Below are 11,967 nucleotides of genomic sequence, written 5' to 3'. Positions count from 1 at the left end.
ATGTCTGGTTGCCAGTTGACAAGGTATGGATTATCATGGTTGATACATTGTGTCAATTTGAGAAGTTTAACTAAGCAACTCAGCAGGGGGTCAGGGTCCTCACTTTGTGAACATCCTCATCCTGCGCAAGAAGAGGGCATGCAGATGGTGTGAGTGCTACATCGAGCCTGAGAAGAGGGTAGCCTGCTTATAATGAGTAAAAGAGGCTTGTTCTTTCCTTTTTGCTCTTGTTTTTGCTATCTTTTGCCACCATGAACTGTTGCCCTTCTGTCATGCCACCCTGCCTTGGAGCCAACTGATTACATACTGAAACTTCCACAAACTGTGAGCTAAATACACCTTTCCTTCCTTTAATTGTCCTTCCTTAATTTCTCTCACCAGAGAGAAAAATAACCAAGACACCTATGAAAGCTACATTCCTAAATGTTTCCCACGTCATACTTTAAATTTGTTTTGAGATGGATCAAAGGAAGCCCATTCCCCCATGATGAAGTTCACAGTCATGTCCCCCCAGTTCACTGCCTTCTAAATCAGCAGACATATATATTCAAGAAGATTCAGACTTAGATGAAACATCTCAAATCTACTCATGACAAGCTGAAATGAGGCTAAGTTCTCCACATAGTTCCTTCATGTCTTAGTTACCAAACACACATCTCACACAGGAATTTGATGCTAGATTTGAATTCATTGGTAAAGCAACAGCAGAATGGGACTTTTTATTTTTGGTACTGGGAATCAAAGTCACTATTTCACACTTGCCAGGCAGGTACTGTGCCGCTGAACTACATCCTTGGCTATAAGTTATTTATTTATTATTTATTTATTTATATTTTTTTTGGGGGGGGTGACCATTGGTTAACATCAGTTTTTGACAAGCACTGTCTCTGTATCATGGTTTGTAAAGGGAGCCTACAGGATCAGCATCCAAGTAAAAAACTGAAGTAGAAAAAAACCTAATGAATTGTTCTGACAGGGCATAGAAAATATCTCTTTTCTCAACTTATTATTTAGGGGGTTGATTGCTTCCTTCTCAGATTGTATTTAGGCAGCACTTTGAAATATGAACCTGGTTTCATAGAAAAACCTTCCTTGAACACAAAGGAAAATTAATGAATGACAATCTAAACTGTTAATAAAAATATTAGTTTTTATTAGAGAATGTCTAAGGACAATTAAATTAGACCAAGAAAGATATATTTTGTTACAGCTCAAGGACAAAAGATTGTCACCTGTCACACAGATATGCAAAATTTCTAACATGGCATAATGGAGAGAAATAGGGCATTGGATACAATTAAAATATAAATGTAATGAACGCTAATATTTTTAAGTTAACAAGAGTTAATAAAAGGGAAAAATTGTAGAAAAAATTTTGTCACATCCGAATTCATCTTTCATTTGGCAAAAACTGTTAACTGTTCAATGTAACAAATGTTTTACAATGTTCAATAACCAGCAAACAAGGTGACATATTACTTAAATAGAGGAAAAGGGCTCACAATCTATTAGTAGAAAGGTTTCGTGGGCTCACATATAAATAAAACATTAATTCATGGTGGAGCTCTTCCCGTACAGAATGGAAAAAAATCACCATCTGTTTAATACAAGAGGCAGGGACAAACAAGCACATATGTTGAAACATGCACTTTATTCATCACAATCAAGTATCACTCAGATGTGAAAAAAAAATTGTTTCCCCAAAGAAAATCATGAAGCCATCAGAATTAGAGGGAGCAATTTAAATCTATGTAAATAAAGGGAGGTAAAAGAGAAAATTTAAAATGTCTTTCACTGTATACAATAAAAAAGGTTCGTGTACTGGGTAAAAAAAACAATGAACACATAAGAAAAATGAATAAAGCATATATGATTCAAGAGAAAACGCCAAATATAAACAAGATCCATGATCTTGGTTGAGGGATTAGCAAACAAACAAAAAAATAGAATGGTAGACAGACTCTAGCAGGAAGCAGACTTAGAATAAATGATGAAATGACACTCCACAGACATATTAGAGTACACCAATCTACAGACCAGTGGCTTTAATCCAATGTCCAGAAAATATATTTTGTGGTTGTTTCTGAAGACAAATGTGATTATTTTCACATCTATTAAAAAAGAAACAAACTTAAAAAAACTTCAACTATGTGACCACTAAAACAGATGAGGAAGCTCTTTGTTCTGACTCAGACATGAGCAAATGTGAACTATAGTGAGACAAAAAAAACCCACATACAATGCCTTTCTGTGCAATTTCTGTAGTAGTCAGTCAACATTCAAGGGTTCAAAACTGAAACAATATTGCATAGTGACAATGACACATGGTAAATTTAGGAAAAATAGCTAAAGTAGTAATGGTAATTCAAGGGGAAGACAAGGATAAGCCAAATAGGATTTCACCTGGGTACTTTTTTTTTTGGTACCAGGAATCAAACTCAGGACCTTGCCCTTGCCAGGCAGGTGCTTGTGCTGCTGAGCTATATCCCCAGCCCTCACCTGGGTACTCTTAACCATGTCTCAAGGCCCAGTTATAAAACTCTAGGGAGTGTTTTCAGGATATTTATATTGTTATTGTTAAGTTTCACCAAAAACTTTTTTGAAAATAAAATTTATTGGAAAGTATTTAAGCAATAAATTACCACGTGGAAAGACACTATAGATTTATGTATATTTGCCTACATTCTAACATGGAAAAAATGAGAAAAAAGTTTTAGTTTGGGCACAATAAACAAAGCAACACAGTTGCAAACATGAGGCCTCCAGATGTATAAAAGATAAGACTTTTATCCTTTATACTTCATGTATTTGACATGGACATCAGGAAGAGTGTAGATTATAAGAGGAAGAAAACTCAGACAAGTGAGCTGGTAAATCAGTAGATATCCTACTTGTAATATAAAATCATATACTATCCTTGAGAAGATATGACAAAGAAAACCAAGGAGATATGCAAAGGAATACTATTCCTATAGGTAAAGACTCAGGTATATTAAAGCAGAACTCTCAACCATGTGCCAAATATCTTAACAGAGTGAAAAAAGAAAGCTGGCCTGATAAGTTATTGAAGTTAGGGCTAGAGTTAAATTTTTCATATTGCTTACATAGAAAGGATTTCTCTCCTCTGTGTGTCCTTTCAGGTCCATGCATGTCACTTCACATATTCCAAATTCACTTTCTCTTAGTTTTTTAAAGTTTTTGATATTACCAGCATAAAAATGCTTTTTCATATTGCTTACATACATAACACTTTTATCCTTTATAATTCATGTATTTGACAATACCAGCGTATATTTAAAGTTTTTCCTTATTGCTTACATATATAGGGTTTATCTACAATGAGTTCTCGTTTTTAACAAACACTGTGTGTGCTGAAAACTATTCCACATTGTTTGCACAGACTGGGTTTCTCTGTAGTGTGTTCTTTTATAGCTTTCACAAGTGCAGTATTTGCTGAAAGTTTTCCCACATTATGTACATACATAGGATTTCTGCCCTGTGTGAGATTTTTCATGTATTCGACAATACCTCTGTGTTGTGAAACCTTTCCCACATTCCTTACATACATAGGGTTTCACCTTACTGTGAGTTCTTTCATGTTTTCGACAACTACTCTGTGTGCTGAAAGCTTTCCCACATTGACTACATGGGTACGGTTTCTCCCCAGTGTGAGTTCTTTCATGAACTTGCCGATTACTATGTGTGCTGAAGGCCCTCCCACATTGCTCACATACATAGGGTTTCTCCCCAGTGTGAATTCTTTCATGTATTCGACAATGACTGTGTGTGCCAAAAGCTTTCCCACAATGCTTACATTCATAGGGTTTCTCCCCAATGTGAATTCTTTCATGTATTTGACAATGACTTTGTCTGCTGAAACTTTTCCCACATTGCTTACATACATACGGTTTTTCCCCAGTGTGAGTTCTTTCATGTATTTGACAAGCACTATGTCTGCTGAATGCTTTTCCACATTGCTTACACACATAGGGTTTCTCCCCAGTGTGAGTTCGTTCATGTATTTGACAATTACCGTGTCTGCTGAATGCTTTCCCACATTGCTTACATACATAGGGTTTCTCCCCAGTGTGAGTACTTTCATGTCTTTGACAATCACTATGTGTCTTGAAAGCTTTCCCACATTGCTTGCATACATAGGGTTTCTCCTCTGTGTGAGTTCTTTCATGTCTTTGACAATCACTGTGTGTGCCAAAAGCTTTCCCACATTTCTTACATGTATAGGGTTTCTCCCCAATATGAATTCTTTCATGTATTTGACAATTATTCTGTCTGCTGAATGCTTTTCCACATTGCTTGCATATATAGGGCTTCTCCCCAGTGTGAATTCTTTCATGTATTTGACAATTACTGCGCGTGCTGAAAGCTCTCCCACAGTGCTTACACTCATAGGGTTTCACCCCAGTGTGAGTTCGTTCATGTCTTTGACAATCACTGTGTGTTCTGAAAGCTTTCCCACATTGCTTACATACAAAGGGTTTTTCCCCAATGTGAGTTTTTTGATGATTACCAAGTGAAGTGCTGTTAGTGAAGGATTTCCCACAGTGTTCACATACACAGAGTTTTTTGCCAGTGTGAGCTCTTTCATGTATCTGCATAAAATGGTGAGAAGTAAAAACTTTTCCACATTCTGTACATATATAGGTATTCATTTCACTGTGATTTCTTTCCCAGATTTGAACATAGTTGGGTGTACTGAGAGCATTCACACTGTGCTCATATACAAAGGGCTTCTCTTCTGTGTTAGCTCCTTCAGTGCAATCAGAGTACAAATTTCCACTTTGCTGATATTGATAGGGCTTCTCTCCAGGATTTGCATTTGCATGCTTTTGAAAGGACTGGAAGTCAGTGCAGGTTCTCCCATGTTTGTTATAGTCAGACAGCTTCTCTTCAAATTCCTGGTACTTATATGATTTGAATCCAGTGTTAGCTATAATGGGCACATTTGGTGATGAATGAGCCATCAGGGGCTTTCTAGAACCAAGGCTTTCACCTGGTTTTGTAGCAACTGGTCTCAGGTTCATATTAGTATCTGTTGTCCAGAAAACCATTTCTCCATGTTGATACCATAATTCATATTCGCAGCATTTTTCTACTTCTTCACTGCTGTAAAGTAAAGAAAACAACTAATCACACTTAAAGCTGTCTATATTAATGGTTACTGGGAGATCTGGTTTGATGCCCCCTAAGATTATTTGATCATGAGTTTACTGTACATTCTAAATGATGGCTTGGAAACACCTTTCCCCAGAACAGTAATACTTTTTGGCAGTTTATAATTGACATGTTTACAATACATAACACTTTCTCTTGAGGAATAATATGTATACTGTACTTTGACATATAGCCTTTCTTCCATGACTCTATCCTCTCCCCCTTCTACTGAGTCTCATCACCCACTCCAAAATGTCTGTCGCTCTCTTTTCGAACATATTTCCTTTATTTTACTCCTTAATTTATATTTTGAGTTTGTGATACTAAGTATAACACATGATATTGAAATTTCTGTGTCTGAATTACATAACAATATTATTGACTCAAGTCCACTTTTTGGCCACTGACATCATTTCATTCTTTACATATACAAATTTTTCAGGGTTGCAGATTTAACCTAGGCTTTTAGCATTGAGCTGCATATCTTGCCTTATTTATTTTGCAGTTTAAAATAGTCTCATTAATCATTAAGTTGCCCAAGCTGAGCATTTATGTATGATATTCTTGCCTCAGCTTCCCAGAGTGCTAGGATTGCACACATGCACCATCATTCCCAGGCTATCTCATATCTCCTTAATCAACTCATCTGTGAATGGGAATCTAGGCTGTTTCTGGAATTAAGCTTTTGTAAGTTGTATGGCTACAATCAAGGATGTGCATACGTTGTTGTGGTTACTTTAGTTTTGAGGGGAATATACCCAGTAAAAGCATAGCTGGATAAAATCGAACTCCTATTTTTATTTTTTGGGGCTATCTCTATATACATTTCTGTAGATGTTACACTACAACGACATTCCAGTGAACACTACAGAATGGTACCTTCTAATAATCTGTAACATGAATGGACTGAATCCTTCACAGGATTGCTTGAAAACATTTATATCAAAACAGTGGCATTCATTTGGATTTTTAATATGTTCATGAGGATAGCAATTTTCAAAATACAAAATGTGTATACAACATTTAAATACATATAGCATTTCTTACATAATTTTTTGACATGAATGTGGTCTTTTGTTTGTTTTTGTTTTTTTGAGACAGGGCTTCACTGTGTAGTCCAGGTTGCCCTTGAACTTAAAGTGATCCTCCTGCCTCAGACTCCCAATTGTTGGGATTATAGGTGTGCACCACAATGCATCTGAATGTGGTCTTTTGAAAATACATGTATATATAATTTGGCTCTCAATCTAAACACGAAATTTGTCTTATATACTCCTTATATACTCCTAAATGCAATTTCATACAAAATTGTTTATGATTTTAAGGATGGGAAATAATTTGTTTATTCTTTTACATTAGATAATGTCACTTGTGACATAATGTCAATACTGCCTACATTTCAGATATTGTATTTGAATTATTCAATTTTCAGATGGTAGGCACTCAACATATATGCATCTTTAGAGAAATACTGTGAGATTAAAGACATTGCAACACAGCTTCATTTGTATAATTTGCTTGGTTTTCATGGACTCTTAAGGAACATTCCTTCTTGCAGGTGCAAATTACCTTAGATTTATTCTCCAATTTTTATACTCATCTTCAATTTCCTCATCATCTGAAGTTCTTCCTAAAGTGTAGAAAAAGAAATGTAATGATGAGTTAGTACATTACATAAAAATTTAGAGATTCCGGTTAGGTTCATAGTATAATGTGACCTTACCTGAAAGAATCATCATGTTTCCATATTCCAATAAAGTAAATTGCACTGATAAGCAACAGCCAATGCTCTCTGATTGCATAAATTAGAAATGGATATTTTCCTTACCTAAAGCAGTCACATTCCTAAAGGTTTCACACATCACATCTTCGTAAAGCTTCTTTTGGGATGGATCCAGCAAAGCCCACTCCTCTGTAGTGAAATTCACAGCTACATCCTCAAAGGACACTACCTCCTAGATCACCAGACATATATACCCAGAAAGAAGAGTGAGATTCACAACATGAAATACTTCAACTCTACATATAAAAAACTGAAATAAGGCTGAGTTCATCAAATATTTACTTTATGTCTTGGTCATTAAACTGTTATTCAGCTTATTTAGTTATTCAGGTCATTAAACTGTTATTCTCTATTTGATGTTTAATTAAACATCATGTTTAAAAAAAACTAAGGTAGAAGAATATCTGATGAACTACTCTCACAGATCATAGAATGTATCTTTTTCTCAAGTAATTATTTATTTAATTGATCCCTTTCTTCTTTGATTATATTTAGACAGCATTTTGAAACTTGCGTATGGGAGAGAAATGGGGGATGGATATGACCAAACTATAAAGAATGTATAGTGAACACCATTATTTTGCAAACTAAACTTGCAGAAATAATAAGAGGAAAAACAGAAGAAAAATTTTGGCACTTCCAAATCACATATTGATGTGTCAAAGAAAGTTTTAATTATTCAGTATAGCAAATGTTCAATACTACTAAATAATAAGGTGACAGATACAGGAAAGAGATTTAAAATCCACTATTTAAGGCACTGTTCTATCAGTGAAACGCCAACTAGATCAAAGAAAAGGAAGAGTCTTCAATGGGATCACACGCAAATAGGGTATTGATTCATGTTTGAGCCCTTTTTGTACAAAAGAGCAGAAATCACCATTTGTTTAATACAGGTGGCAGGAACAAACAGGTACATACATGAAACATGCACTTTATTCTTCATAGTCCATGTGCAATAATTAAGTTACACCTTGAAATGGGAAAGTTAAACTTGAATACTTTGAAAATTCACAGTCAAATATCTTTTGGGTGTGAGAAACATTGTTTCCCCAGAAGAGAATCATGAAGCCATTAGAATTAGAGGGAGAAAGTAATCCCTATATCAATTATGAGAAGCAATACAAACAAGAACTAAAAAAAAAAAAAAAAAAAAAACTGCATTGTATACAATAAAAAAAAATTTGTGTACTGAGTAAAAATCAATGAGCACATAGGAAAACTGAAGAAAACATATATAATTCAAGAGAAAACAAATATAAACAAGATCCATGAACTTGGTTGAGAAAATAGCCAAAGAAAATGTAATTGTGGAAAGGCATAACTAGCATGTGGACTTATGAAGAAATGAAGGATTAAATGATACTGTCCATCACCACATCTTCCAGGGTGCACCAAAATCTAGACCAGTGGTTTAAATACAAAGCCCAGAAAATATATTGTACTATTGTTTCTGAAGACAAATGGATAACACATCTATACAAGGTAAGCTTGAAAAAGCTTCAACCATGTGACCACTATAATTGACAGGAAAGCACTTCTCCCCTCACTCAGACATGAGCACACATTAAATACCGCGAGACAAAGAAACCACCTATAATGTTTTTCTATAGACTCACATATTGAACATTTGCAGGGGGTGGGGGCAAAATGAAAATACACATAGTAAACTTAAAGAAAACAGCAAGATAAATATGACAACTGTTATTCATGGGGAAGGCAAGGATGATTCTAATGGGGTTTCACCTGGCTACTGTTAACCACCGCCCACATCCCACTTACAAAACTTTCTGACTGTTCCCAGGATATTTACATTGTTATTACCGCTAAAACTCACTAAAAGCATTTTTGAGAAAAAAATATGTTAAAAATATTTAAACACAAAATTACTGTGAGGAATGAGAATTAATTTTTGTAAGTTTGCCCACATTCTAACTTGGAAAAAAATGAGAAGTAATTTATAGATTGGGCACAGTAAACAAAACAGCACAGTTAGAAACAAGAGACCCCAGACATCAAAAAACAGTGCTTCCTATTAGGAACACAGGTTAGGAAGTAAGAGAAATAAAAGACAGTCATGAAAGCTGATTGAGTAGACATCTTATCTGTGAGGGAAAATCCTATGCTATCCTTGAGAGGAGTATCTTTTATATTTACACTTGTGAAGATATGACATAGAAAACCAAGAGGACATGCAAAGGAATATTATTCCTACAATGGAAGACTCAGGCAGATTACAGAAGGACTCTCAACCATGTAATATTTATTTTGACAGAGTGGAGAAAGGAGCCTCGTCGGAGAGGTTATTGAGGTTAACAGTGAACACACAGCAAGAACACATTTCTTCAGGCAGAAGTTTTGGTTGACAAACTGTCAGATCAAAGTTGTGAATGCCAAGGCTTCTGATCACATTATCTTAAACTGAGTAACAAGCAGAATCTTTGCTAAGGGTTAAATATTATCAATAAAAATCAAACAGTGAACACACATTTCCACTTTACAGTTCACCCAGAAAGATAGAAGGAATATTTTTTCTCAATAACGAAAAAGCAACCTAACTTGAAATCAGCAACCCTTGAGGACTAAATGGGACAACCAGGAGACTGACAGAAGTATAATTATTCTGAAGAAACTCGGGAACAGAACAACGACAGAAATATGTTATATCCTTATAACCAAGGGTAAGAGAATTTGAGAAGTAGAAACTCCTGCTGCCAGATCTTAGACATCATACAACTTCATTAATTTTACTTCTGCCAGCACTGGCTGGTTCTTAAAGTGATAATCAGAGAAAAATTGCTTCAGAATTCTGAGGGCAGGATGGGGAGAACAAAACCATTTAAAAATTCTGGTTTTTAAATAAGTTCTAAGTGGAGGAAAACAGAATTTCTCCAAAGTCTAAACCACTGTAATATTTGTATATCCATATTCTTGGCAGGAAATGAAGCACCCAATTTCAACCACTCAACTCTATCTCCCTCAACCTTGAAAAAGAAGGAGGATGTGATTTTAAGTTTTACCTCTTTAGACTTATCAAACAATTTCTTGTGAGGAACCACTACCACCACCAACAACAACAACACCCTCAAAGAATACAGAGAAAGGGAAAAGTATGGCTCAAAAATGAAAAAAAAAAAAAAAAAAAAAAAAAAAAAAAAAAAGAATAGAGAAAAGAGTATGTGAAAAAGGTCAGTAAATTTTCCATATAAAGAACGTCAGGCAACTGTCAAAAGTATGGAAAAATGGATAGAGGCAACCAAAATGCAAAGGACTATGAGAAAGGCTGTTTGTATAAGGTAACATCAGCCAAGATTTGGACATTATTGAAGACACCATACCGAAGTTATGGAAGTGTAGAAAATTCTTAAAATGTATCTACTGACATAGATTCTCTGTATATTTACCAAGAAATTATGTTTAAATGGATAACATCAACAGTCTACTTTGTTGTTACAGGTACTGCTATGTAAATGAGTCACACACATTGTACATGGGGTAGGAAATACTTGTGAATATGCTATGGTGCATGAATGTCTCTGAAACCATAGTGTTATCTCAGTTTGAGGTAGATAATTTGTGAATATATATTTCCAACAATGAAAAATCAGGTAAAAAATTAGTACACAAGCCTACTGTATATCATAATCAACAACAGAAAATGGAATTATGTAAAATTCCCAATTAAAAAAAACAGGGAGAATAAACTAGAAAGATTAAGTAATATAACCAGGACAATGTCCTTAATTTACCAGTTATTTACAGAAGAAAAGAGAATGTCAGTGTAGATATGAAAACAAGACCCAACTTAAGTTCTCTGTGAAAAAACACATTTTATATAGAAGTGATGGATTTGCTTTAAAAGTTTAAACTTTATTTGAGCATAGAAAATAAACTCAGTACATTTAATACACACCATCGTAAATGTAGTTCGGAACACTGTACTTTACTCTGAAATGTTAATATAGCATTCAATTTGAAGTGTTTTTAATATAAAAAATAAAGGTTTGTGAAGTAACCTGTCAGATCCATTTCCACATCTGACATGTGTAAATGCTGCAAAATACATGTAACTTAAATGGGTTAAATTATAAATTGTAATTATAAATGGATTAAATTATAAATTTAAATGGGTTGTTATAAATTATAATTATAAATGGATTAAATTATAAATGAATTCAACTTCTACTCATCTGCTAAAAAGTACACAAATATTTAAAAAATATGACAAAAGAATCTTAAAACATGGGCTAAATAAAAATTATACACAGCCCCCCGCGCCTTGCGCCCAGGCAGCGAGTTCTCCGGGAGCAGCAGGGCTCCTGGGTCCGAGTGTGGGCCAGACTCATACCACCATGATTCCCAGCCGAAAAGCACGCACAGAGCCAGGTAAGCCCCACCCAATCCCGGAGGCCAGGACGCTAGAACAAAGACCCCGTGGACATTGCAGACTGAGCTGCTAGGGGCAGAGAGGCCCAGGGGACGGGCGGGGCGAGCAGGCCCTCGGAGCCGGCCGAGCAGGCTCCCCCAGCCACCCGCGCCTTGCGCCCGGGCAGCGAGTTCTCCGGAAGCAGCAGGGTTCCTGGGTCCGAGAGTGCGCCGGACTCATACCACCGCGATTCCCAGCCGAAAAGCGTGCACAGAGCCAGGTAGGCCCCACCCAATACCGGAGGCCAGGACACCAGAACAAAGACCCCGCAGACATTGCAGACTGAGTTGCTAGGCGCAGGGAGGCCCAGGGGACAGGCGGGGCGAGCAGGCCCTCAGAGCCAGCCGAGCAGGCTCCCCCAGGCCCCCGCGCCTTGCGCCCAGGCAGTGAGTTCTCCGGGAGCGGCAGGGCTCCTGGGTCCGAGTGTGGGCCGGACGCATACCACCATGATTCCCAGCTGAAAAGCGCGCACAGAGCCAGGTAGGCCCCATCCAATCCCGGAGGCCAGGACGCGAGAACAAAGACCCCGCGGACATTGCAGACTGAGTCGCTGTGGCGGCAGAGAGGAGATCGGGACTGAACGGCC

The 11,967-nt window shown here is 36.6% G+C and overlaps 1 protein-coding gene across 1 annotated transcript in view; it reads right to left on the bottom strand.

Annotated features, from left to right (window-relative positions):
* Positions 1-1,127: 1,127 nt before the first annotated feature.
* LOC102021885 (zinc finger protein 709-like) overlaps positions 1,128-11,967 on the bottom strand; it is a 28,543-nt gene continuing 17,703 nt past the window's right edge. The window contains exons 3-5 of the mRNA XM_013505020.1: positions 7,001-7,127; positions 6,742-6,802; positions 1,128-5,124 (exon numbers count right to left, since the gene is read on the bottom strand). Coding sequence (XP_013360474.1) covers positions 3,471-5,124; positions 6,742-6,802; positions 7,001-7,127 — 1,842 coding nt within the window. The 3' untranslated portion in view covers positions 1,128-3,470. The remainder of the gene's footprint in view (positions 5,125-6,741; positions 6,803-7,000; positions 7,128-11,967) is intronic.

The sequence above is a fragment of the Chinchilla lanigera genome, unplaced genomic scaffold, assembly GCF_000276665.1.
Source record: "Chinchilla lanigera isolate Chin_1 unplaced genomic scaffold, ChiLan1.0 scaffold00093, whole genome shotgun sequence".
In the NCBI taxonomy this organism is placed as follows: domain Eukaryota; kingdom Metazoa; phylum Chordata; class Mammalia; order Rodentia; family Chinchillidae; genus Chinchilla; species Chinchilla lanigera.
The sequence above is the reverse complement of the archived record's forward strand: the minus strand, read 5'-3'. Positions and strand labels throughout refer to the sequence as shown.